This window comes from Mchenga conophoros, linkage group LG17 (assembly GCF_057382185.1).
Source record: "Mchenga conophoros isolate Kocher_MC1m ecotype Shallow Benthic linkage group LG17, M_conophoros_male_GT1.1, whole genome shotgun sequence".
In the NCBI taxonomy this organism is placed as follows: Eukaryota; Metazoa; Chordata; class Actinopteri; order Cichliformes; family Cichlidae; genus Mchenga; species Mchenga conophoros.
Genome location: NC_140542.1, coordinates 17,224,376 through 17,252,036, shown reverse-complemented (window position 1 = coordinate 17,252,036; position 27,661 = coordinate 17,224,376). Strand labels below are relative to the sequence as shown.

Genomic DNA, 27,661 nt, shown 5'->3' with positions numbered 1-27,661 from the left:
ACAAACGGGGTTATTTAAGATTCTTCACACAGACCTGATGATGTCAAGACAGTTTCTGCACTGCAGTCCTTGTCTGAGTGATCACGTGATTGCTGATAGGTTCCCACATGAGCTCCTGTCTCTGTACCTGTGGAGCTAATTATTAGTGATGGTGTTATTTACACCTGTGAAGTCTGAGGTCACATGACCAATCATGCTTGATCCTTGCGATGGGATGAATGTCACAGTGATGAACTCTACTTCATCAATAACAAAGATGATCTGAGGCTGCTGCCCAGCTCCCGTTAAGCTTGTTAACTCACAGATTACCATCAGGATCCGCTCTCTGGCTGACAGTCAGGGGGCGGGGCTTGCCCCAATCTAACAACGCCCCCTGACCTCAGCTACACACTGTGTGTGTCAGTGCGCCTGTTTGACCAGCTTTATACGTTTCAGACACTGTGAGGACATTTGACCACACTGACAGGCTTGTGTCTGTGTGATTAAAGTGGATTAGTGTGTGCTGGGGAGCAGTAGCAGTTGGAGGCGAGCAGCAGGCGGCTGGCAGCTCTGACATGTGAGTACATTTCTGTCTGTTTCCATTCAGTCTGCAGACAGGAAGTAAAAGCAGACTTTTATTTTTTGAGTCACAGGTGTGTATGTGGTGGGATTGAGTTTTTCTGAGTGCTGTAGAGTTGAGCTGCAAATAAAAAGGCTGCAGAAAGATTCAGAGTTTGCTGTAACCGTGTTTTACACTCAGCTGAATAAAGAACAAGACGGTGCTGAATCTTGAGAAAGAAAACCGAGCAGCTCGATGTCTCTTTGGTCAGTTTGAAATATCTACATCAAACTGTGGTCTCACCCTCAGCTGTCCGTCTGAAGCACAGATAATCAATAGACTAAATAAATCAATTACTTTCCTCTGTGTTAAATCCAGTAAAGTGAAACACACTCAGATCTGCTGCTGTTTTTCTATCTTTGTGAGGTTGTTTATTCTCACCTCAGGGGTCAGAGGTCATGACGGTATAGGTTATGAAAGCATCGTGTCACTGAGGGTCCTTACAGAGGCAGACAAACGTGCGTGTTGGTGCTTGGTACTGACAGCCATGCTCTGTGAGCCTCTTTGTTTCAAACACATACTCAGGCTGACGGCTGGTCATGTGACTACAGCACAGAGACATCATTATCATTTTACTCACTCTGAGATGATGATCAATAATCTGATCAGTTCCAGTGATCTGAGGTTTTGCTGTTTGAATGGTTTGATGTCTTTGCAGTGAACACTTTTAAAAGATATTTATTGATTAATGTGCTGAAATAGTTTATGGATTATTTATTGATGTTTTATTCTGAAATTCAAACAGAGCTGAAGGAAAAGTTTTTTCTAGTTTTAATTTCCAGTGCCATGTCTGTAGAGCTGCTGTGTTATTTTCAGCAGTCGCCTGAGTGTCTGTGAACGCAGCCTCGGTGTAGCAGGAGTTTATCAGCAGGGGGTCTGGACTCCATCCAGGTCGTCACACCTTCCCTTCAGCTGCTCTGTCACCTTAAGTCCAGGTTGTCACGACTACAGAGTGCACCCGGCAGCGGAAGCAGATTCCTTTATTCCAGAGCGCTGTTGCTGATGTCCCGTTTACAATAACTTTAATTAACTGTTAACTGTCAGGAAGCACTCCACCAAACCGCTTTGCTCAGAACGTGTTGGATGCACGACTGGACCTCAGCTCTGCACGCGACACAGCTGACCATCAGATTGAGCCGACTCTGTGAGCGTTTCAGGTACAATGGTTTAAATCGCGTCTCACACAAAGAAGTATAAAGGAGTATTAAGACCACATTAAGAAAAAAAAATATTGGTGACAGTTTTGAGATTCAAGACATAATTCTATTCTTAGGAAGAAAAAAAAGCAGAAAAATGTATAGATTACAGCTGTTTCAGGACAAAGCGCCACGGCTGCTGTAGCCTCTGAGGTAGTGAGGTCGTACTTCAGGATCAGTTTTAGTTAAAGGAAGAAAATGATTTGAATTTCAGCTCTGGGACACGATCAGCATGACGACGCTGAAGAGTTGGTCAGCTTTACACAAAATCCAACAGATGTGAGATCATCGATGGTCACAGCCTCGTGCAGTATACAGGATAGATGTTGTATCACAGCACGGCTGATCAGTTGGTTTCAGTGACTCATCTACACGAGGCATGTTTAAGAGGGGAAGCAGCTGTAGCAGTTTTTCTTGAAACAACTTTTCTCAACATTTAGACTTTATTTTCAAAATGATAAACAATATTTGTTTTTCCTAATGTCACCCCAATACTTATCACTACTTCGATACCCACACCTCACTAAATCCTGTTTTTCCACCTGAGAGACATCATTAAGTTGAGCTTTGTAGCTTCTAAAGAGGAGCTTAGGGTGCTTTCATGTGCTCCTGTTTTCTTTACTCAGTAAATCTGCAGGTAATTCGAAATGCTGTCGTTCACTCCTTACTCGATAAAACAGAGTCCAAAAGCACCCACTACTGATGTCTTTTTATCTACTTTTTAAATGTTCTGTTATCTTAAATTTGTTTTCTATGAAGCATTGACTCTTGTGAATTGTATCTGTGGAAAACACCATATAAACACTAATGGTAGCATTAACTACAATCTGAGAGGGAGAAACTTTTCCCACCTACCTCTGAAGTACTCCAAAGTACCTCTAAAATAACGAAAAGGTACTCAGGACTTAAAAATTGTGAGAGTTCTGCTTTCCTTTAAAGCATCCAAGTGTTTTTCCTTTGTTTTCCGGTACCTGCACTTTAAGTATCACCATGAATCAGTAAGTACTTTTCTCAGGCTGTATCCGTATTTGTAATTGGGGGTGAGCCACAGGAAGACACAAACCTCACAAACAGCGCCTCAAATTTTTAGCTTTTATCCTTAATTAGGCATCATAGTCTGTAATTCCACTTCCTGTCCTTTCACCAGACAGAGAGCGAGCTGGAGATCACAGGTGACATCATCAGCAGGTGACATCCTTCCCATGGTGCCCTGCAGCCTCAGAGGTCACCATGGAAGACCAGTCTTTCCCAGAATGCCAAGCTCAGGAGCTGTTTGATGAGTTTGTATCAGCATCAACCTGCAGGGCGGCGCTGCGCTCCTTCAGCCAGCTTTGTGAACATCTGCAGCTGGACCCGAGCACTGCCGAAAGGCCACTGTACCGACCGATTAAACGCCGCCTTAACTACTGGAGGGCGAATGGTCTGTGGGCCAAGCTGGACCGGAGGGGGGCGCAGGAGGAGTACCAGAGGGCACGAGCCTGCAGCGATGTGACTGTACGTGTTTAAAAAAATACAGCAGGAGCTTTGGTTCAAACATACTAAGACATGTTACTCAGTCATTTTATTAGGAACACCTTACTACTTCATAGATTGACTGTTCATGGCAGAGAAATTAAAACAGCATTTACAGATTTTGGTTTTTGGTCTTTGGTCTTAAAGTAATATGACCTTGAACTGTTGATATAAGGCTTTACTTTAAGGTTTAAAAAAAAGAAGGGATGAATGTGTCTGATCGTCTGTTATCTCCTCTCTCGCTGGCCAGTGTGTTATCATTGGTGCAGGGCCTTGCGGTCTGCGGACAGCAGTGGAGCTGAGCTTCATGGGAGCTCGAGTGGTGCTGCTGGAGAAGAGGGACTCCTTCTCCAGGAACAATGTGCTCCACTTATGGCCCTTCACCATCCACGACCTGCGGGGCCTTGGAGCCAAAAAGTTCTATGGAAGGTTTTGTGCCGGCTCCATCGACCACATCAGTGAGTCAGCATTCTGCTTCTGTCTGATCAGAGCAGCCAAACCATCTAGTCAGCACTTCCCGTTTCCTCTCTGCAGGTATTCGCCAACTGCAGCTTGTCCTGCTGAAGGTCGCCCTGCTCCTGGGGGTCGAAGTTCATGTCAATGTGGAGTTTAAAAAGCTGGTGGAGCCAGCAGAGGACCAGCACAGACACAGTACGGCCTAACAGTTTGAACAAAGGGGCGGCTGTATGAATAATTAAAGCCAGACAATGCTGTATGTATTGCTAGAAGAAAACGGAAGTGTGTTCACAGCTCACAGTTGCAATTTTTACATGCGAACTGAGTTAAACTGTCAGCCAAAGTGACAATGGGGGTATGTCTGTGAAGGTTCTCAGTCATCCAGGTCATCGTAGTCAAAGGAGCTTGCAAAGAAAAGCGTCTGGACTTCTTTAAGTTACTTGAATACGTTTCACCTCTCATCCGAGAAGCTTCTTCAGTTCTAAGGTCAAATGGTGGAGAGTCCCAGATATAAACCTAGTGGGAGTAACCCCCCACAGAGGGACAAAAGGACCCCCTGATGATCCTCTAATCGCCTGAGCCAAGGTGTGAAACTGGGTGTGGGTCCCAATCAGCCAGAGTTTCGGGTGAGTTCATTGTGAAACCTGGCCCCACCTTATCATGCGAATTCCTGAGATCAGATGGCCCAGGATGTGAGTGGGCGTTAAGGCGTCTGGGAAGGGATCTCAAAACTGGATTATAGATGGCAGAGAGTTGGTGTCGTAAACCCCCACCTCTGTTCAAAGATGGTCGCTCACAGTGGACATAGATGGCTTCTTTCACTCCTCTTTCAAACCATCTGTCCTTTCTGTCCAAAATGTGAACATAGGCATCCTCGAAAGAGTGTCCTTTATCCTTAAGATGCAGATGGACTGCTGAGTCTTGTCCTGTGGAGGTGGCTCTTCTGTGTTGTGCCATGCGCTTGTGAAGTGGCTGTTTGGTCTCTCCAATGTAGAGGTCTGAGCATTCCTCGCTGCACTGTACAGCATACACCACATTGTTAAGTCTGTGTTTTGGCGTTTTGTCTTTCGGGTGAACCAGTTTTTGTCTGAGCATGTTGCTGGGTCTGAAATGCACTGGGATGTCATGCTTGGAGAAAACTCTCCTGAGTTTTTCTGATACACTGGCTACATAGGGGATGACAATGTTGTTGCGTCTGTCCTTCTTATCCTCCCTCGCTGGTGTCTGGTCTTCTTTTCTGTGCCTCTTTGCTGACTTTAAGAACGCCCATTTAGGATAGCCGCACGTTTTGAGTGCTTCCTTTACATGTGTGTGTTCCTTCTTTTTTCCTTCAGGCTTAGAGGGAACATGTTCTGCCCGGTGGTGTAGGGTCCTGATTACTCCAAGTTTGTGTTCCAAAGGGTGATGGGAGTCAAAGAGGAGGTACTGGTCCGTGTGTGTGGGCTTCTGGTAAACTTTGATGTTGAGGTTGCCGTTCTCTTCAATGTGCACAGCGCAGTCCAGGAAAGGCAAACAGTTGTCCTTTGTGTCTTCCCTGGTGAACTTGATGTTTTTATCCACAGCGTTAATGTGCGCAGTGAAGGATTCCACTTCCTGTGTCTTGATTTTGACCCAGGTGTCGTCCACATATCTGTACCAGTGGCTGGGTACTCTTCCTTTGAAAGAGCCAAGAGCCTTCCTTTCCACTTCCTCCATGTAAAGGTTGGCTACAATAGGTGACACGGGGGAGCCCATGGCACAGCCATGTTTTTGTCTGTAGAAGCCTTCGTTGTATTTGAAATATGTAGTGGTGAGGCAGAGGTCTAACAGTGTGCAAATCTGATCAGGTGTGAAGTTGGTCCTGTCCTCCAAGGCTCTTTCAAAGGAAGAGTACCCAGCCATTGATACAGATATGTAGACGACACCTGGGTCAAAATCAAGACACAGGAAGTGGAATCCTTCACTGCGCACATTAACTCTGTGGATAAAAACATCAAGTTCACCAGGGAAGACACAAAGGACAACTGTTTGCCTTTCCTGGACTGCGCTGTGCACATTGAAGAGAACGGCAACCTCAACATCAAAGTTTACCAGAAGCCCACACACACAGACCAGTACCTCCTCTTTGACTCCCATCACCCTTTGGAACACAAACTTGGAGTAATTAGGACCCTACACCACCGGGCAGAACATGTTCCCTCTAAGCCTGAAGGAAAAAAGAAGGAACACACACATGTAAAGGAAGCACTCAAAACGTGCGGCTATCCTAAATGGGCGTTCTTAAAGTCAGCAAAGAGGCACAGAAAAGAAGACCAGACACCAGCGAGGGAGGATAAGAAGGACAGACGCAACAACATTGTCATCCCCTATGTAGCCGGTGTATCAGAAAAACTCAGGAGAGTTTTCTCCAAGCATGACATCCCAGTGCATTTCAGACCCAGCAACATGCTCAGACAAAAACTGGTTCACCCGAAAGACAAAACGCCAAAACACAAACTTAACAATGTGGTGTATGCTGTACAGTGCAGCGAGGAATGCTCAGACCTCTACATTGGAGAGACCAAACAGCCACTTCACAAGCGCATGGCACAACACAGAAGAGCCACCTCCACAGGACAAGACTCAGCAGTCCATCTGCATCTTAAGGATAAAGGACACTCTTTCGAGGATGCCTATGTTCACATTTTGGACAGAGAGGACAGATGGTTTGAAAGAGGAGTGAAAGAAGCCATCTATGTCCACTGTGAGCGATCATCTTTGAACAGAGGCGGGGGTTTACGACACCAACTCTCTGCCATCTATAATCCAGTTTTGAGATCCCTTCCCAGATGCCTTAACGCCCACTCACATCCTGGGCCATCTGATCTCAGGAATTCGCATGATAAGGTGGGGCCAGGTTTCACAATGAACTCACCCGAAACTCTGGCTGATTGGGACCCACACCCAGTTTCACACCTTGGCTCAGGCGATTAGAGGATCATCAGGGGGTCCTTTTGTCCCTCTGTGGGGGGTTACTCCCACTAGGTTTATATCTGGGACTCTCCACCATTTGACCATAGAACTGAAGAAGCTTCTTGGATGAGAGGTGAAACGTCTTCAAGTAACTTAAAGAAGTCCAGACGCTTTTCTTTGCAAGCTCCTTTGACGACAATGGGGGTATAAGGCCTGAAGTCAGACAACATTTTACCTAGAGTGAAAGTGTTGAAAGAAATCATTGGTGTAACCTTGTTGATGTTCATTAGAAAACACAGAAGCAGGTGAATAGTAGCCATCATCAGGGTCATAAACTGAGCTGCAGAATATGTGAGCGAAAGAAATGAAAAACAGACAGTACGTATGAAATTATCTTTCAGTCCTAAAAGCACTTAAAATGTAGATTCCTCAACTTTCTGTGTATCTATGTACCTGTCCAGAGCTGGGCTGGAGAATGGAGGTGAGTCCAAAGAATCACCCTGTGAGTCAGCTGGAGTTTGATGTAATAATCGGAGCAGATGGACGCAGGAACACGCTGCCAGGTACAATAACACTAACAGGTATAAAAAAAAGTAGTCATGTACATCAGCATCATCAGGTAAATCAACATCATCGGGCATCATAGGCAAGTACAACAAGATCATCAGGTACATCAACATAGTCAGGTACAACAACACTGTCAGGCACATCAAAATCATCAGGTACAACAACTTCAGTTCTTCTAAGGGTTTTTGTGTCTTCCAGTCCATCTGAAAGTTGTAACCTACTTTTGAATCAGTACTGCAGTGTAAGCCTTTTTCTCACAGTCTGATGGAGGTTAATCCACCTGTAAATCTGAACCCTGACTGCTATATAGAAACAGCATCATTATAACATTTCAGACTGGTATGACACTTCTCTGGACTATGTGCTGTTCGACACCCCTTTTCTAAAATGTGGACACTGTGTACCTGACCATGTTGTCCTATATCCGTGTGTGTGAACAGGTTTCAGGCGTAAAGAGTTCAGGGGGAAGCTTGCCATCGCCATCACAGCAAACTTCAAGAACAGAAACACCACAGCTGAGGCCAAAGTGGAGGAGATCAGCGGTGTGGCATTCATCTTTAACCAAAGGTTTTTCCAGGAACTACGGCAGGAAACTGGTTTGTTCCTAAAAGTTGACACACACCTGGAGTCTGCATTCAGAGACTCTAGGTGTGTGTGATGTTCACCTGTGTCTGCCTGTTTTAGGGATTAACTTGGAGAATATTGTGTACTACAAAGACGACACACACTATTTTGTGATGACGGCAAAGAAACAGAGTCTATTGGAAAAAGGAGTAATTCTGCAGGTAACACACACACACACACACACACACACCTTGAGTCATTCTCTATCCATCCCTCCGTCCATGAGCTGAGTAATGAACCCACGCCATTGCTGTTGAATAATTTTAGCATTTCGAGGTGAATCTCATCCAAAACTTGCATCTTGCTCTCTGGGAGCTTCTTAACCACCCCAGTAGCCTCTCCAATGAAAATGCTTCTTCTGAGTCTTCAGACTTTCTTTACTCTTGTCAGTAGTCCTTCTCCGTGGCCTCTCTAAACTCCTTCCACACTGTTTTGATTTTGACTGTCAAAACCACAGCTCTTTCTAGCTTCCTGGCACCTATCTGCTTTTCAGCAGACCCAGAGGTCAACTAGAAAGAATGGCTGTGGCCCACATCTGTTCACATCTGCAAGGTTTTTGAACATGGCTCACTGCCCCCTCCTTATCCAAGGATACATGACAAATTCTCCTGGAGGTGAGAGTGAAAACCCTCATTTACATGGGATTTCCAATTCACCTTCACCACCTGTTTGGGTTTACCAGGTACGTCTGGAAGCCTTCCAGAGAGTTCTGAAGATAGTTACCCTGAACTGGGGTCAAGCGAAGGAACGGCGCCTGTCCGGTTCTCTCCCGTGCACGAGAAATATGAAGAACCTTGCCTACTCGTGTCTTGCTTTGCAGTGTAATTATATTGTCTTCAACGTTCCAGCGGATGGGTTCAAGCTACAAACCTATCAAGGGGGCTTTGGTTTTTTATTTCAGGGCAAGGTATTCATAGCTCTCAGGGTCACTGGGAACATACAAACCTTTCCACCACATTGAGGTGGCTGGCAGTTGTGGAGTAATTCTGCGTGAAGTCACACTCCTCAAACAAACTCACATAAGCCTGAATTAATAGTAGATGCCTTTGTTGTTTTTCTTTAGGATTTTGCAGACACAGAGCTGCTCCTCTCTCGAGGGAACGTTGACCAGAATGCATTGCAGGCATATGCCCGTGAGGCTGCAGACTTCTCCACCAATCACCAGCTGCCAACTCTGGACTTTGCCATGAATCACTATGGTCAGCCTGATGTTGCCATGTTCGACTTCACCTGCATGTATGCATCAGAGAACGCTGCTATGGTTCGCCAACGCCACGGACACCAGCTGCTGGTCACACTGGTTGGAGACAGCCTATTGGAGGTGAGACCGGTGGAGGTAAACAGGCTGCTGGAAGTGAGATACCTTGATTAATTACAGAGTCTTCCTGTCTTTTTGCAGCCCTTCTGGCCGATGGGGACGGGAGTCGCTCGAGGGTTTCTGGCAGCTCTGGATTCGGCTTGGATGATACGAAGTTGGGCTCAGGGCGCAGCTCCACTGGATGTCCTGGCTGAGAGGTGAAGACACACCTGGACACACAGGATGCTGTTCTCTCACACCTGGCCACATTATGTCTGTTTGTGTGTCTTTCCTACAGAGAGAGTTTGTACCGTCTCCTCCCTCAGACGACTCCAGAGAACATGCAAAAGAACATCACTCTGTTCTCTGTAGATCCAACAACAAGATACATGAACACCAGCCTTTTGACCATCACACCTGCCCAGGTAAACACAGAGAGGGAAGGGCTTTTTTGTCTCTGTTGATGATGTTTGGTTGGACTGAAGAATTTAAAGCTGAATCAATAAACAAGTAAGAGCTGCTCCTGCATGAAGGGATATTTTTTTTGTCTTCAGGTGAGGCACCTGGTTGACACAGGAGAAGAGGTGGGGCTAACCACAGACTGCAGTGATATCATCCGGCTCCCCTCCCCCAGATACCTCAGACAGGGTGGGATAACTTTACTCTGAAGATGTTTTTTTGTTTTGTTTTTTTAACTACAGTGCGATTGATGAATGTTAGAGTGAAGTTTTTTAGTTCACAGTCTGACCTGATGCCTCTCTGTCCCAACACTGTGCATGATTCTCAGCTTCTAAAAAAAAATTTATATATATATATATATATATATATATATATATATATATATATATATATATATATATATATATATATATATATTAAATTTTTATATAATATATAAAAACTTTTATGTGTGTGTATAAAAGCCTTGATGAACTTCATTACATCATTTTCAGGAACAGATCTGACAAATAGAAGATCTGACAATTCTCCTTGGAAAGCCTAAGCCTTCAGCTGAAGAGCAGCAGCTGAGGAAGGATATTCAACTTCCTGTTTAAAAATGCTCTGAGGATTTCATTTGACTGGTCCCCTCTCTCTTTCTGTCTCTTCTCACAGAATCCTTCTCTCGATCCAATCAGCTGCTGACTTGGTGTCAGGAACAGACTTGTGGTTACCATGGCGTTAATGTTACTGACCTGACTACTTCCTGGAGGAGTGGCCTCGCCCTGTGTGCTCTTATCCACCGATACCGATCTGATCTGATGTAATTACTTTTAGTTAAAACTGCTCTGAGGACAGTTTCCATCACTCTGTGTTTGGGTTTTTAGTCACATGACTTTTAGTCACATGACTTTTGAAAAGTTCACTCAGACCTACCGTATTTTCCGCACTATAAGGCGCACTTAAAATCCTTTAATTTTCACAAAAATCAACAGTGCGCCTTACAATCCGGTGTGCCTTATGTATGAATTCTGGTTGTGCTTACTAACCTCGAACCGATTATATGTGGTACATGGCGCTCAAAAATTTGTCAAAAAATGTTTTAGTACCACTTTGGTAAGCTACAAAGCCGCACCGGGGCATTAGGGCTACCGTAGTAAGGAGCCTCACGTAGTAATCTGGGTCCAAAACTCCGTCTTCTTCAGGTCCCAAAGTCAAACGAACACTGTGGCGTCACTGAGAGTTAAAAACTGTCTAAATTCTTTCATCTTTAATAAAATGATCAGCATTGCTGCTTTACCAGGTGTAACAATTAAGTTTAACATCCAGGCATCCATGAAGACAGAATTTATTAAATTTAACAGAGTTAGAAGTTAACAGGAAGTTAGCTCGATAGTTTCCACCTAAACATGATATAGCATGTTCTGACTGAGAGATTTCTGAAAAAAATAAAAGGTACAGCTCTGCTACCACTTCCAACATAAATGAAGACAGAAAACTACACAGCAGTGACGTTTGTAGGGTTACTGAAGTTGGACTAGCTGGTATATAATGACGTGTTACGTGATCGCTAGCGACACAGCTATGTTAACATAACATAAACACAGTGAAGCTGGAGGAAGAACGCTAACTTTTTTCCACTCAATAAAAGTTAACGTGAGGGTTCCCGATGGTTAGGGACAAATGCAATCGCATGGCAGGATGCTGTAAACGGACCAAATTTCAGTCAGGAGAACAACTGAGATAATCCATCCACAATACGAGGTTAGTCATTAATATACTGCAACGACACGGGAATAGAGCAGCTGTGAGAGAATTCAACATTAATGAATCAAAATTGGACTTATCTGACTTTTTTTTTCCGCATAATGCGCCTTATAATCCAGTGCACCTTATAGTCCGAAAAATACGGTACTCAGAATCCAGAGGGACAAACTGTGTTGTGAGACATCCTGTCGGACTGAACAAAGAGATTCATGTCCTGTCAGAAACAACTTCCTGTGTCATTATGTGAGAAAACTTCATCATCAATAAAACAAGCTTCAAGAGCAGTGAAAGAATATGGTGCAAAAGTCAACAACTTCTAAATAACAGAAAGTTTACTACAGTGGGGCAAAAAAGTATTTAGTCAGCCACCGATTGTGCAACTTCCCCCACTTAAAATTATGACAGAGGTCAGTAATTTGCACCAGAGGTACACTTCAACTGTGAGAGACAGAATGTGAAAGAAAAATCCATGAATCCACATGGTAGGATTTGTAAAGAATTTATTCGTAAATTAGGGTGGAAAATAAGTATTTGGTCACCTCAAACAAGGAAAATCTCTGGCTCTCACAGACCTGTAACGTCTTCTGTAAGAAGCTTTTCTGTCCCCCACTCGTTACCTGTATGAATGGCACCTGTTTGAACTCATCATCTGTATAAAAGACACCTGTCCACAGCCTCAAACAGTCAGACTCCAAACTCCGCCATGGCCAAGACCAAAGAGCTTTCGAAGGACACCAGGAAAAGTATTGTAGACCTGCACCAGACTGGGAAGAGTGAATCTACAATAGGCAAGCAGCTTGGTGTGAAAAAATCAACTGTGGGAGCAATCATCAGAAAATGGAAGACATACAAGACCACTGATAATCTCCCTCGATCTGGGGCTCCACGCAAGATCTCATCCCGTGGGGTCAAAATGATCATGAGAACGGTGAGCAAAGATCCCAGAACCACAAGGGGGGACCTGGTGAATGACCTGCAGAGAGCTGGGACCAAAGTAACAAAGGTCACCATCAGTAACACACTACAACGGCAGGGAATCAAATCCCGCAGTGCCAGACGTGTTCCGCTGCTGAAGCCAGTGCATGTCCAGGCCCGTCTGAAGTTTGCCAGAGAGCACATGGATGATACAGCAGAGGATTGGGAGAATGTCATGTGGTCAGATGAAACCAAAGTAGAACTTTTTGGTATAAACTCAACTCGTCGTGTTTGGAGGAAGAAGAATACTGAGTTGCATCCCAAGAACACCATACCTACTGTGAAGCATGGGGGTGGAAACATCATGCTATGGGGCTGTTTTTCTGCCAAGGGGACAGGACGACTGATCCGTGTTAAGGACAGAATGAATGGGGCCATGTATCGTGAGATTTTGAGCCAAAACCTCCTTCCATCAGTGAGAACTTTGAAGATGAAACGAGGCTGGGTCTTCCAACATGACAATGATCCAAAACACACCGCCCGGGCAACAAAGGAGTGGCTCCGTAAGAAGCATTTGAAAGTCCTGGAGTGGCCTAGCCAGTCTCCAGACCTCAACCCCATAGAAAATCTGTGGCGGGAGTTGAAAGTCCATGTTGCTCGGCGACAGCCCCAAAACATCACTGCTCTCGAGAAGATCTGCATGGAGGAATGGGCCAAAATACCAGCTACTGTGTGTGCAAACCTGGTAAAGACCTATAGTAAACGTTTGACCTCTGTTATTGCCAACAAAGGTTATGTTACAAAGTATTGAGTTGTATTTTTGTTATTGACCAAATACTTATTTTCCACCCTGATTTACCAATAAATTCTTTACAAATCCTACCATGTGGATTCATGGATTTTTCTTTCACATTCTGTCTCTCACAGTTGAAGTGTACCTCTGGTGCAAATTACTGACCTCTGTCATCATTTTAGGTGGGGGAACTTGCACAATCGGTGGCTGACTAAATACTTTTTTGCCCCACTGTATATCAACCTTCTGTGCTTCACTCATGCACATTTACACATGAATAATTTAAAAGATAGAACTGCAAGGTCATAAACATTTGTTCATGGAGTTTAGAGAGGAATGGTCCTTTAAAGGTGAGAGTTTTGCTTCTTCTGAGGTCTGAGTTGACTCCTGCCTCTCCTCAGAGACTTTGACTCTCTGGACGAGTCGTCAGTGGAAGAAAACACTCGACTCGGCTTTGATGTGGCTGAACAAGAGTTTGGGATTTCTCCATTGATGACGGTGGAGGAAATGTCGTCTGTGGAAGAGCCGGACTCTCTGTCGATGGTTATGTACCTGAGCCAGTTTTACCAACTGCTCAAAGACTCGCCGCCCCCTATGGGTGAGGCTGCAAACTGCTCCCGATCAGCCATTCTACTGGAAAAGGGCTGATAAAAAAGACGTGGTAATCCAACATGTTTGTTTCAGGCTGCCTGAGGCACATCACTGACCTGCGATCAGCTCTCATCGCTCCCGCCTCCCTCCTCAGCCGACTGGGAACCAGTTTGTCCAGGAAGAGAAACCCAAAGGTAGCGTAGTTCCACCTCCTCATACCTGCAGTCATCTGTGTGAAATTAAAGATGGTAATAATTTATGGTATCTGCAGGAGCATGGGGGGGCATTGGGTAAAAAGAGGAAGACCAGTCAGCGGAGTCGAGAGCAGCAGGAGGTCAGTGTCCACACTTCACTTCAAACTCAGCTCATGTTAAATTATTCAGATCTTCAACCAGAACCAGACATTGAAGGACAGAGAGCGTTAGACATTCAGATTGGAGATGGTGAGCAGTCCGGCTGTCCGGCCATTTTCTTCGTCTTATGTAGTTCAGGGTCGGGTTCAGATGAAGACTTTTCTTTAATTCATCAAGACTCACAACTGAAGACAAAAGCTTCTTTTTCACTCTGATGACCCTTTTCAGTCTCTGTACGCCATGTGACTCAGGTGGAGAAGCTTCCATCACCAGGGCCTGAGCTGGCCACTCTTTCTCTCTTCAGTCTGGACTGATGGATGCGGCCTCTTTGCTCATTTACACACCACACCACTGACGGCGAGGATGCCACAAAGCTGACACCAGCACAGTGTCAGGGCCAAAGGTGGAGCCGCTGATGTCACTGTCTGTGGGAGAAGCCACCTCAGGAAACTCACTACTGTTTGGCAACTGACTTTCCTCTGATGACTATGACCTGATTTTTTTTTAATGGATATTTTGTTTTGCAGTCATGTGACCTGAATGGTGATGTTGAGAGCCAGTCGTTTGAGGAGGAGTTTGTGGGTGGGGCCAGTCGGTCCAGAGTTCGTTTGATGGCCAATCAGCTACAGGCAAAGCTGCATGAAAGTTCATCTACCTGCAGGACATCTTCTTCTGCTGCTGCTGATTTCCGTCGACAAGTGAGAGCGTGCTGATTTCTGATCAATCATATTGATTTCTGATGGTCAAATAGGGGTTGTGGACATGATGTGTGTAGTATTAATGTTTCTATAAACGCAAACACCCTGTGTTAACCAGCAGGGGGAGCTATCCAGCCTCCCTCCAGCCTCCCAACCAGCAGAAAGTCAGCCGACTGCATCTCCAGTTCACTTGTCATCATGGAGGCCGGTAAAGACCAGTAGAAGCCAGTAGAGACAGATGAGACATGTTGGAGTACTGATAAACTACATTTTCACTTTAAAGACTCATTTAAGAAGATGCAGGTGGCTGGATGGTTAAAATAAATAGATAATTTCCCTTTTTGCTGTTTGTTGATACTTCTGAGATCCTCATGTGAATCACACAGATGTTAGTTTGGTTTGTGAGAAGTTTCTTTCTCATGGATTCATGTGCTGGACTACGATGTAACTACGAACCAAATTGAGTTTTCGGTTTGAATTGAGACCCTTTAAAGACGATTTCTCTATGGTGTGCGGTAGACATCAACGATTGGTTCAGGTTTTGGTTCTAGCCTCCTGCATCGTCACAGTTTCTGCAGAGTCCAGACTGCAGATGGAATAACGTCTGCTGTCTCTGCCAGAAAAAACGAACTCTTCAGCAGGAGCAGATGAGTTTTCGATTCAAACAGAAGCTCAAGGCTCAGGCAGTTCTCGATGGGGACGAACAGGTGCCTGAGCAAGTACCTGAACAGGTATCTCTGATGGGTTTTGGTGTGTTTGTGTGCTGAACGTATACCCCTCCTCCCGTAGTGCTCTGGTTTGTTCGGGCCTCGATGTCCCCCGGCTGCACTCGTGCTCGTCAGCCTGAACATCCTCAGTGGATCGTTGAGTCCTGCAGGGCTGTACCGATCGCCTGCTTCATGTGATCAATAACAAAGTGAGGCTCATGAATGGCTCCTATTGAGCAGAGGAGCTGTTCTCAGATCAGCCTGCAGCTCTGATGTGTTTGCTGACTGAGCACTTTGTGCGGCTGGACTTTCCCTCCATCTGCCGCTGTGTTTTCAACCAGCATCACAAGCAGGGTTTATTTTCCTCTCCTCTGGCTGCCCCATCGCTGAAAACAAGTTAGATCTCCTTGAAGATTCACCTGGTCCTGAACGGTAGGATGTCCCACAGCTCAGATGTATTGTGGCCATAAACCCTGATCAGGGTGAAGAAGCTGGAGTTACTGTCATGCCTCAGATGTTGCTGCCAGCTTTGATATAAAACTAACCCCAATATTTCACTCCAAAGAGTACAAACACAAAGACACTAAATAAATCCTGGAGACATGGAGAACTAATCAGATGAGATGGTATCAGGTCACATGTGAAAATTCCTGCTTAAACACCATAACGCTGAACGTGATGCTGGTAAAAAGCACTTGATATCCTATCACTCTCAGTGGTGGATCAAGGGCCTCATTTATAACAACTGCATAGTGTAAATCTAAAGGGGTCTCTACTGGTGTTAGTTTCTTCACACTCAGGTGTGTGGATCAAAAAACAAACTTTTGGAAACAGAAGTTACTTCCACACCAGCATCTTCCTTCCCTTCTTTAACAGTCTCACCCTCACATTTCCTTCCCTTACCCTAACCCCGACCCTGACCCTTGGGTCATGGTCAGCTAAGGTTGTTTTCACACCTGCAGTGTTTAGTCAGTTTAAATCAACCTCTGGTTTATTCAGCCTGTCTGCACGGTTTGTTTGTGCAGGTGTGAAAACAGTAATTGCACTTGAGTGCAAAACAAAACAACCGAACCAGCTACCAAGTGTATGTTACAAGTTTGAGCTAAATATCATCCTGTACAAACATATGTCCTTTGAGGCAGATGATGTCAGGGTTCAGGTCTCGCCGTCTTTCCTGGATATTAAAAGTGAATATATGGAGTTCATTTTCAGCTCACTGCACAGGTTAACTGCAGATGAAAAGATATGGTTCATAAATGAGGCCCATGGTCTGTGGCTGTAATGTGTCTGTGTCTGTCTGTCTGTCTGTCTGATCAAAGTGCCTTCAAATGTACACGGGTGGCGTGAGCTCACTGGCTGAGCAGATAACCAGTCGTATGCAGAGTCAGGAGGACGGTGGTGGGGTAAGACTGCTTCAGTATTCTGCGCCTTGTTCCCTTCGGCTCTTTGACTTTGTTTCAATCAGCTGAAGTGAAGAAGATGTTGTGATAAATCAGCTGATAACTCTGCCCAACTGATGATGGAATTCAGTTTGCTGAGACTTCTTTTCCTCGTTTCTTTTTTCTTGTGGTTTCTTCATTTCTTTCATTCTTCATGTCCTAATGTCTCCTTTCTTTTAGCTTTTTAATCTGTCACCTTTCCTTCCATCCCAGCTTTGTTTCCTTTCCTCCACTTTCACTTCCTTTCCTTTAACCTTTCCTCCATCTGTTGCTGTGTGTGTCCCCGCAGGTCTCTGCCAGCTGCAGTCACGTCTGTTTCTTCTGTAAGCAGAGGGTTTATGTGATGGAGCGTCTCAGTGCAGAGGGCTTGTTCTTCCATCGCAGCTGCTTCCAGTGTGGTTCCTGCAGCAGTCCCCTCCGCCTGGCCTCGTACACATATGACCAGCACACCAGTCAGTAAACTCACACCCCCCCTCCTCCACCCTTCTCTGCTGTTGGGGTTTAGGTTTTAACAGGTTTCCATGTTCAGCAGGAAAAAAGAGAGGTGTTCACTTTCCTTCTGTGGGGACAAACAATGACCTCACAGTCATGAAACACATTTTTAGAGTCTCCCTGAGCAGATCATCGCCATTGACCCTCAGAATAAACCTCCAGTTTGACCCTGACCTCCAGGAGAGAAAACAGATGTCTGACTTTGAGATGAGACCATAAGAGACAGAGTTGATATGGACTTTCTCAACCCACACACTGAAAAACTTCTATTGATGGCCCTGGTGTCAGGGTGATGACATCACAAACAGGGTTGTGGCAGTGACAGAACGTTAGATTAAACCTGAGTGACAGAGCTGAACTCATCGGTCTCATTCCTGAGGCGTGGTATCAGACGATATCAGACTCATGACTAAGTGGAGGATAAAGCCTCTCTGTGTCCAGGACACAGATAAATAAAGTTCACAGTCGAATCTGTAGCTTCATTAGACAATGAGCAACAAAAACAGGGAGCAGTGTGACATCAAATAAAAAGATCCAATCAGAAACCAGAGAAGAAAAGATAAAACGGCCTCATTTGCAGATAAATTTGTTTGTTTTTGAAGACCGTTAATGTGTGTGGGGGGAACCTGTGTCAGTCTCCGCGGTATATTTGGATCTTTGGGGATAAAAATGGAAACGGCCTTATAAACGGGCAGCTTGATGCAGAGAACAGTGCTGCGTTGTTCAGCAGTCAGCAGTTCTCTGCAGACTCAAACATTGGCCTGTGGGCCAGATCTGGCCTCCCGATGAAGATCTGTAACCGTACCATGAGCTCAAGTTCTGCTCTCACCAGAGGCGGAGCCAGACATTTGAAACACCTGGGGCTTAGCCCAAGAGGGTAGTATGCATGTGGGATTTTTTTTTTTTTTTTTGGGGGGGGTAGAAATGACTGAAAGATTAATAGGCTCTGTTTTGAGTTTTGTTCAAAAAAGAATGACTTCATATAGGAAAAAAATATATATCACATATGCAGGACACCTTAAGCTAGTTTTTTAATTAAGCAGCAAGGCAGAACAAGGTCAGGGCTGTATCAAGACACGAGGACTAAACCCCAATTCAACCAGACCCAGAACTGATCCAGAATTAAAACAGGACTACAACAGTTCAAAATCAGGACTACTTGGGATTTAACCAAGACAGAACCAGAATCAGAACTATAGTAGCACTAAAAATCATCATAGACCTGCACTACACTTATTTTTTAATTCTACCAAAGTAAACTATTTAGATTGAGAAAAGTTTATATAATTATTTAGCTTTGTTGTGCAAACAAGCCTGCACAACTTAATAAATGTAAAATTTGAAAAATAACAAACCTAAAAAGAAACACTAGGTACGAGATACATGAGGACCTATGATACGGTGATACTTTTGGTAAACAACCATTTGACTAACATGTGTGTCTCACCTGCTCTTGTTCATCTCTGTTCTGTCCCCATTCTCCTCTCTCTCCCTCTCTGTTCCTCTCTCTCCCTCTTTGTGCTGACAATCATCAAATATACAGTTGAAACCACATATTTACATACTCTTCAGATAAAAACACTTTTTTAATTGTAACATCAAATCAGACTAAATGTTTATTTTTTAGATTGATAAATATAAAAAAACATATTTGTTAACTTTAAGAGTAAAGAGAGAAACTATCTGTATTTCTTAATTGTAAATGGCACCAAATTGTATGCAAAACTGAGCCACACTTATGGAGCTCCACAGTTCTCTTCCTGGTGTTTTGGTTGATATCTCTTGATTTTCCCATGTCAAAGAAACAGGCTCTGTGTTTTGCCTTATATGCATCCACAGCTGTGCCACCAGTTTACTCACATGGACTCTACTAACCTATCAGAAGCTTCTTCAGCTCACAATGGAATCGTCTGGAGTTTTTTTTATTAATTAACAAACTTAGTGTACATGTGCTCCTACATTTGATCAAAGTGATAAAAATAGACAGCTCTGTCTCTCTTTATTCTGACATTTAACTAATTCAAAATATATTTCAATATTTATCTAAAACAAAGCTTTACTCTAAATTGATGTTGTACAGTAAAAATGTTTTATGTTTTCTCCCTAAAGTGTAAATATCTGGTTACAAATGTGAATATCCTGCTGTGTACTGAAATCCCTCTTGTTTTGCATAGAAATATACTGAACAACATAGTAAGCATGATATATAAAATAACATTTACCCGAGTTTTTTCTTTGAAAGAACCCTCTAATGTCCATTCTTATATTTCAGTACATAACTGAAACCGATTTAGTCGGGGAGGGTAAGAACAGAAAATATGAAATAAACACACACGTAAGCTAAGACTCTCTAAAGAAACAGCATTGTTGTTGTTCGGCTTTTCATTTCGCCATTTGTTGATTGACTTGAAGAGCAAGTAACTAATATGGGTCAAGTGATCAGTTTGATATCAATCTTTCGTGATGCACCGTCATATTTACATTATTTGTACGGTACGAATGATTTGCTTTGGTACCTGGTCAAACTTAAGCTCTCCTTAGTATGGCTGGCTCCGTTTCTCCAACAGCGCACTCACAGGCAGCAGCTGCCTCGCCCCCTCGCTCAGTTGCTTAGTGCCTGAGCTCGGATCATACCAATATCAGGGGGGATTCACGCACAGTCGTAAATTCCCACAGTGTGCACTATGTGCTTCGAATATTGTGTGTACTTTTTGTTTTATACAGTTGTCAGCCAGGCATCTAACTATGAAAAAATTACCCTCCAAAAGACCCCGGGCTTCTGAAAAAACAACCCGGGCTTAAGCCCAGTAAGCCACCCCCACGCTCCGCCCCTGGCTCTCACAGTCTGAATGTGTTTTCATGTGGACTACCTACTTGGACCCAGACTCACCTGAGACTCGGTCCATAAACGTGTACGGAAGGGTAACAGGTGGTTCTCCCGTGGCTGTGGGTGGAAGAAGGACCCCCTGAGTGTCTGAGTGGACCGGGTAATGAACAGCTGATGAAGCCCAGACCCCCTGCTGTGCATCAGGCCACCTGTAGTTTGAAGTCATTTTATTTGCAAGATAGATTTCATAAATGAAAAAGCAACAGAAACCTTCAGAGACATAGGTCCGCCCTCACCTCCGTACTTCTGTAACTCGTTAGCAGACTCATAATCGTGTATCAAAAACAATCTGATTAGTGTCTGAGTCTCAGATCTGCCGATTCATGAGTGGGGAGAAAATGTTTGACCCCAGCAACACACAACCTGCCCTGCAGACTCGCTCTGATTTTTCTGCCCATCACTGCAGTACTCTGATTACTGTCAGGTGGTGGTGTCATGTGATCGGAGCCCCGAGCCTCGCCGCCACACATTTCCACACCACATTTTTAACCACACAAAATGTCTATTGTGGGTCTGACAGCTGAATTCTGCAGCTCAGCAGCCAATGAGAGCACAGTGATCACATGACCGATGAGTTTGAAGTCGAGGCGGGAGTCGGTGTGAAGGTTGCTATAAAAACATAAATTTTGGGAAGCCTTCAGAGACGAGGGCTGCAAGATACGCTCCACATCTCTCTGTGTGAGATACCTGTGTGTGTGAGACACACACCTGTCCTGACATCCTGTCTGTCGTCCTCTGTGTCTCAGGGAGGTTTTACTGCATGCAACGCTCCGAATGTCACCTAAGTGCTCAAGCCGTGAGGAAGAGGCCGACGCCATCTGACAGAGCTACGTCACACCGAACGTCAATCGTAAGAACCACTTTTACTTTCATTGTGATATTATCTGTGTGCACCTGACCTGCAGGTGTGGGCAATTTATTAGTTCAAGCCCTGGAAGGTAGAACAGGTCATCAGATGCTCTTTAGGTGGTAATTTTAGTTGGAGGTCAGGGTGGTGGTGGTGGTGTTGTGTGGCTGGACCTTGAATGGAGTTCTGACAGGAGCAGCTACCTGCCTGTGGAACCGATCAGTTCAGGTGTTTCTGTTCACGGCAGGTAAGCTGTTCAGGATCATCACTGTTTAGCGAGTCAGTACGGAAGATCGATCATGCCAGAAATGTTCAGTTCAAAAATAATAAAAACACACATTAACAGAAGAAATAATGACAAAAGGAAAACTAGACCTTTCTTCAATCACCTGTATAAGTTTTTTTCAACCTTTAAATCCTAAATAGCAAATATTTCGCCTTTGAAAAATAAAGATAATGATTCTAATAATGATTTAATAAAGTTCATCTGCTAAACTCATTTTAGAAAAAGAATGTGAAAAAAACTATTTTTGTAAATTTAATTTAGAATCAGAGTTACTGAAAACTTTGAGTTTTAGAGTTGGAATAATTACAGGACTAATAAATAAACGCATATCTTTGTCTTTGAAGGGGTCCCAGAGCTCGGCGCCATCTCTGTCTGACTCTCTGATCTCAGCAGGCCGCCGACCATCCTCAGGTGAGCTAGCTTCACCTGTGTGTGTGCTTTCAGTGTCCATACGTGTTCACACTGAGCGCGCTCCTTAAACAGGAATCGATGTGGGCTTTAGTGTGTCTGTGTGTCTGTGTGTGTCTGTGTGTGTGTGTGGCTGCGTTGGTGTGTTGGCAGCTGCTTCTCTAATGGCGGCGACGCCGGAGAGGATCGAGCTGGAAATCTGGCACCGGTGCTCAGAGGTGGAGCTACAGGAGGAGCTGGAGGAGGTTTCCGAGGAGGTCCTGAACCTATTCAACCTGAGCACCGACAATCAGACAGGGTCCAGGTCCAGAAGGTCGGTATCCTCAGGAAATAGAAAAAAAACAGCCTTGGCTTTAATAATGCTTCAGCCTTTCTGCTGAATGCTGGGAATCACCGCTCCATACGGGGGTCAGTAAACATGTCTTGGATGTAAAGAGCTGGAGGTCGCACATGTTTTACTGTAAAAACTTCAATATGAAATATTTTGTGGTGTGAAAAGTACGAATTAATAAAGAAACTTAAATGTTTACATCAAAATAAAGATTACAATAAAAGGGAAGTTGTTTTTAAAAAATTTATGTTATATTTGTGTATTTAGACCCCACAAAATTTTAAATGTTTGTAGGATTTTTTTTAAATTGTTTTGACTTTTGAATTTAAAATGTTGCCTTTTTAAAAAAAAATTCTAGTCTAATCTGTAAATATTTAATCAATCTAGCTATGGCTCTAATTTTTTTAATCATTGTGGCTGTGCTTCACCAAACAAATTAAAGTGAATTTAGTTTGTTTGGTTGGCAGTGTTGGTCCTCCATCCCAACTGTTTTATGTTTCCTGTTTTCAGTTCAGAGTCAGATATGGAGGAGGAGGCAGAGGGAGGAGGCTGTGTAACCTCAGACGAGACGAGATCTTCATCGAGAGAAACGCTGCAGCTTTACCTGAAAGTCCAGGAGGAGGAGGAGGAGGAGGAGGAGGAAGGCAGTGGCATGGAGTCCAGCGATGGTGAGTTAAAGTCTTTGTGAGTTTTTGGGTGTGAAGTAGGGGTCTTGAGTTTGAGATGTGCTGTTGTCTGTCTCCCCCTGCTGGTAGAGGGGGAGTACGACCCCTGGGAGATGGAGCGCCGTTCGGGCTTATGGCTCCTGTTAGAGGAGGAGACAGGTAGCACCTACCTGAACCTGCTAACCAAACTCCTTTTATAAAACCTCAGATTTTAGAATAACCACCGTGTTTAACATGAATGTTTAACTCTGTGCGTGTGTGTGTGTGTGTGTAACAACAGCAAAATTTAAATTCTAATTTCATTAAAAATGGAATGAAAGGACAGCAGTGCTCCATGCGAGGATCAGAGGACGGGGACAGGAAGTTATTAAAACTCAAACACTGACCTGATGAGTGTGTGACACAAAGTTCAAAGTCAGCTTCCTTTTCGTTGTGAGCTCAGCTGCTGCTTCTAAAGGCCGTCGTTCTAATCTTTACTCTCGCTGCCTCACATTCATTCACATCAATAAACATTAATAGTAAAGTGTGTGTGTGTGTGTGTGTGTGTGTGTGTGTGTGTGTGTGTGTGTGTACAGAGTGCATATACACATTATTTCATACACTATCTCCTCCCTTCAGAGGCGGAGCTTGCTCCTTACAGCTCTGACACACCTGTTCAGCCTGACTCCACCTCTTCCATGAACTCATCTGTGACTCCACACCCTGTCGCCACCACCGCCAGCACAGCCTCCTTCATCACCACACCTGACTCCCCTCACATTGAGGATGGAGCCAGAGCGCCACTCAAACCTGCCATTGTCATGGAGACACCTGCTGCCAGTGGGCGGGGCTCATTTGACAACATCACACCTGAACTGCCACAAAATAGGCCCCTCCTCCTGCAAGAGAAAGGGGAGGGGTCAGAGGAGGACCCAGGGACATTTAGGAGGAAGAGGAGGACGACGAGACGGCGAGAAGCTCATAGCCTCCCCCCTAGACTCCTCTTCCCCCCCCTGCAGCCTGGGGGCAGGGCTCTCCTCTTTAAGATGCTCAGAGAGGCTCCTCCCCCTGGGGAGATGGAGCTGGGAGGGGTTGGAGCCAGAAATCTATTAAAGACTGTGTTTTCTGGAAACAAGAATGAGCAGAAGAAGAAGGGGGGTGGGACTTTACCTGCAGAGAGGGCGAAGGAGAAAACAGCCAGTCAGAGATTCACAGGTGACCATAATAACAACACCTTTAGTCAGTGTGATGTCACTGTGATGATGTAATACCTGTACCTTCTTTGTCCAGATGTGAGAGCAGAGGTGTCAGATCTTGATTCATCCACCGTGTTGCAGAGATGTTCCCCGAAGCCCCAAAACAACGTAAGCACTCCGACCAATCAGAGTTCAGCATTATTCCAACCAATCTGAGACCTAAATCATACCCAGACTCACTAAGGGATAAGGATAGGGGTCAGACTAACACCTAGACTGGGTCTCTCACCTGAAGTCTTCTTTTGCAGCTGCGTTTGGAGTTGCTTGACCTGACCAATGAAATTCAGAGGGTTGCCATCGAGGAGGAGGAGAAGAACCAGGAGGTATCACCTGACACACAATGACCAGACTGACTTTAAACTCGACCGACATACCGACTTGTTGAAACTACCCAAGACTTAAATGGACGTAGATTCACGTCTCGTCTATCAGTTTGACTGTTTTCTGTCCTCCGTGTTTCTTCTTCCTGCAATCAGCCGCCATACGTTCCTCACGCTCTGGCTTTCAAACGATCATACGCCATCAAGGTACACACACCTGATCCTCTGAGGGTTGTGGTGGTCCAGCAGTTTCACTTCCTGTCCTGATGCTTACGCACTGCTGTTTCAGAGACGCCCCCTAAAAGACAGAGTCCCGCTACAGGACTCTGACGGCCAGTCTTCCTGCCCCACGGAGGTGGTGGGGGTCGTGGTCCAGCCGAAGGAGGCATCCAGTTTGAGCGTGAAGGAAACCATGTTCCAGAGGGAGCGTGAGGATGACGACGATGACCTGGACACCAGAATCACGCGACGGGTTCAGAGAGCCGCAAGGAGACAGGCCAAACAGGAAGAACTGAAAAGACTCCACAAGGCCCAGGTGAGGTTACCTGTGTCCAGCTGAGGTTACCTGAGTTCAGGTGAGATTACCTGATGATGCGTTCTGTGTCTTAGATGATCCAGAGGCAGCTGCAGCAGGTGGAAGAGAAACAGAGGCAGCTGGAGGAGAGAGGAGTGATGGTGGAGAAAGCTCTGAGGGGAGAAGCAGGTACTGAAAATACAGGCCAAAGGAATACCTGAACTTACTTGGTTCTACCTGAACTCAGGTGTGCTTCTACTTTAATCCACCTGTGCTTGTGTTTCTGTTAGATTACTGGGGAGAATCCAGCCAAAGCGCAGACATGGAGCTTCACCTGGGAGGTCAGTTCACATATCCGGTTACCTGTGGAGTACATATACAGCAGGTATTATGCGGCGCTGAACCCGGTTTTCTGTGTAGGGCTCGGGAAACTGGATAATCCGCCGCTGATGCAGCAGTGGTTCCAGCTGGTCCAGCAGAAGAACGCTCTGGTCCGATATGAAGCTGAGCTCATGATCTTGTGAGTATGTGACCTTTGACCTCTCACCTGGGCAGATTCCTGGGGTGTGATGGTTCTGGCTGTGTTTCAGCGCCCGAGAGCTGGAGCTGGAGGACCGGCAGAGTCGCCTGCAGCAGGAGCTCCGAGAGAGGATGGCTGTGGACGGTAACACAGACAAGATCAGAGCTCAAGCTCACCTGCTCACCTGTGTGTTTCTGTGTGATGATCACGTGTGTGTGTGTGTGTGTGTGTGTGTGTGTGTGTGTGTGTGTGTGTGTGTGTGTTCCCACGCGCATGCAGACCACCTGAAGGACGAGGAGCAGCTGGCTGAGGAGCGTCTGATCCTGGAGGAGATGCTGGAGGTGGTTGAGCAGAGAGACTCTCTGGTGTCCCTGCTGGAGGAGCAGAGACTGCAGGAGCGACAGGAAGACAGGGACCTGGAGCAGCTGATGGTGTCCGGAGGACTGGGACTCACCTGGACCTGAGGCGGTCAGACTTTCTGTCTCACCTGTCAGAGGTCTTTAAACCCACCTGGACGCAGGCAGGGATGATATGTTTAAAACTGCAAACTGTCGAGTTGACCTGAGGAGAGTCTGGTTTAGTGCAGGTAAACAGTCCAGGTGGAGAGAAACAATTACATTTATTAACTTTTTAAAACTGATTCATAAAAACTACCCACGAGCAGAAACAGGATGTCTTAGTCTGAAATCAGCTGACCTCTAATGTTTCCTTAGAAGTTAGTCATCAGAGCAGCTTGATGGATTAAATCCAGCAGAACCCAAACAGATACAGGATGGTCTGAACTGAACCATCCAATCAGGTGTGATGATGTCATTCACGCCAGAGAAGATGGGAAAAAACCTCCACTTTTCTGACTGCAGGAGTTAGTACTAATGCTAACAGCCTGTATTAGCTATAGTGATGGAACACTGACATGGCTGCTAGCCAATACCATGCTACTGCTACTGCTAACCAGCTACCATAACCCACTGTTGCTACCTGGAGTAAAAGTAAGCTAATCTAAATGAAGATGTGTTTGTGCAGCTTGTCCTGGTGCAGAGTTTAAATATCTCTAACTCCTCGAGAGAGAACACAAAGGTGGACTTCAGCTCTCAGTGCTGAGCTATCTTAAAACTCCATTCTTTCTACTGACAACAGGGGTAAACTCCTCTGATCTGAGCTCAGTAAACTCTTTCCTGAGGAGTTTACAGTCTCAGATGCTAGTTAATTAATTACATGCTGTGTGTCAAATGTTTGAATACAGTAGAATAGCATAGCCCTTTACTGTCATTGTACATGCACAACAAAATTGTGGAGGCTCCACCCCAGCAGTCAGGAGTAAAATATAAAAACTAGACAGCAAGAGTTCAAGAACTCAAAAGTGGGCTCAATAGGCAGGCAGACTAATAAATCAAATTAATTCTACTAGAAACTGGTTGTCTACAGGAACTGGACCCATTCCTAATATTTTAGATATTAAACCTGATATTAAAACATTTAAAACAGTGTATTTAAATCCTTTGAGGCCGAACCCTCTGGTCTCATATCACTGTTTTTAAAACTCTTTTATAAAGTTTAGGAACTCTTAAAATAAGCTAAGACTCACTAAAGATGTTTGAGCATTTCACAAACTTTAATATTTAATAAAAAAAATGTTTTAAAACATCCGATGAACCATGTGACCCAGCCTCAATGACATTTTTATCTAATTGATTATTGATTGTGCCATCAGATCACCTGTGTGCCTTACCTGCCACCTGATCAATAACATGTGTTCATGCGGCGATGATGGTTATTACTGTAACTCTGTGCTGTGAAATAAACCTCTCATTTCTGACATTCTGGCTCATTTTCTGCTCATTTCTGCTCAGAAATTACATTTTATTATTATGATTAAATACAAACACATTAAGCTTTTTTGAGAAGATCGATGAACCATTCCTCCCTTATAACATTTGATTGTTGAACATAAGTTGTGACTCCTCTACAGCTTTGTATTCAATGCACAGTGAGAGAAAGATCTGGAAGCTTCAGTCACAGAAGAGTAAAAAATAAATCACCTGGCCTGCAGGTGATGCTGGTTGTCCTCCAGCAGGCCTCAGTTTGTAAGTAAGTAAAATTTTATTTGTATAGCACCTTTCAAGATAAAAATCACAAAGTGCTTCACAGAAGCTTAAACATAAAAACAAAAAATTTACCAAAAGAAAGTTTAAAAAGATGAGTTTTTAGCTGTTTTTTAAAAGCGACAAATGAGTCCACAGATCTCAAGCTCAAAGCTGTACATGTAGAGCATCT

General features: G+C 44.6%; 1 protein-coding gene across 6 annotated transcripts; it reads left to right on the top strand.

Moving 5' to 3' along the window:
- Positions 1 to 414: 414 nt before the first annotated feature.
- mical3b (microtubule associated monooxygenase, calponin and LIM domain containing 3b) lies at positions 415 to 27,205 on the top strand. Of its 6 annotated transcripts, none has more exons than XM_085251338.1 (35): positions 415 to 556; positions 2,946 to 3,288; positions 3,557 to 3,764; positions 3,841 to 3,957; positions 7,155 to 7,256; positions 7,701 to 7,856; positions 7,945 to 8,045; positions 8,948 to 9,205; positions 9,284 to 9,399; positions 9,480 to 9,606; positions 9,736 to 9,829; positions 10,295 to 10,442; positions 13,496 to 13,692; positions 13,779 to 13,879; positions 13,957 to 14,019; positions 14,566 to 14,736; positions 14,855 to 14,944; positions 15,357 to 15,467; positions 16,763 to 16,846; positions 17,172 to 17,334; positions 21,008 to 21,111; positions 21,739 to 21,805; positions 21,956 to 22,115; positions 22,644 to 22,801; positions 22,889 to 22,957; positions 23,417 to 23,992; positions 24,068 to 24,141; positions 24,282 to 24,356; positions 24,510 to 24,560; positions 24,643 to 24,888; positions 24,963 to 25,056; positions 25,158 to 25,208; positions 25,288 to 25,387; positions 25,458 to 25,531; positions 25,667 to 27,205. In XM_085251338.1, the coding sequence occupies exons 2-35, from the start codon at positions 3,025 to 3,027 to the stop codon at positions 25,849 to 25,851; spliced, it is 4,755 nt and encodes a 1,584-aa protein (XP_085107464.1). In that variant the 5' UTR covers positions 415 to 556; positions 2,946 to 3,024; the 3' UTR covers positions 25,852 to 27,205. The 6 variants fall into 6 exon arrangements, with proteins under 6 accessions (XP_085107464.1, XP_085107463.1, XP_085107467.1 ...); XM_085251337.1 differs by having other exon boundaries at positions 2,942 to 3,288; XM_085251341.1 differs by lacking the exon at positions 16,763 to 16,846 and having other exon boundaries at positions 2,942 to 3,288.
- The last annotated feature ends 456 nt before the right edge of the window (positions 27,206 to 27,661 follow it).

Coding starts and splice junctions, on each gene's coding strand:
- mical3b (XM_085251338.1), top strand. CDS start 3,025: ATGGAAGACCAGTCTTTCCCAGAATGCCAAGCTCAGGAGCTGTTTGAT. Junction 9,830..10,294: donor CCCCAGATACCTCAGACAGG/GTGGGATAACTT, acceptor CTCTTCTCACAG/AATCCTTCTCTCGATCCAAT. Junction 10,443..13,495: donor CGATACCGATCTGATCTGAT/GTAATTACTTTT, acceptor GCCTCTCCTCAG/AGACTTTGACTCTCTGGACG.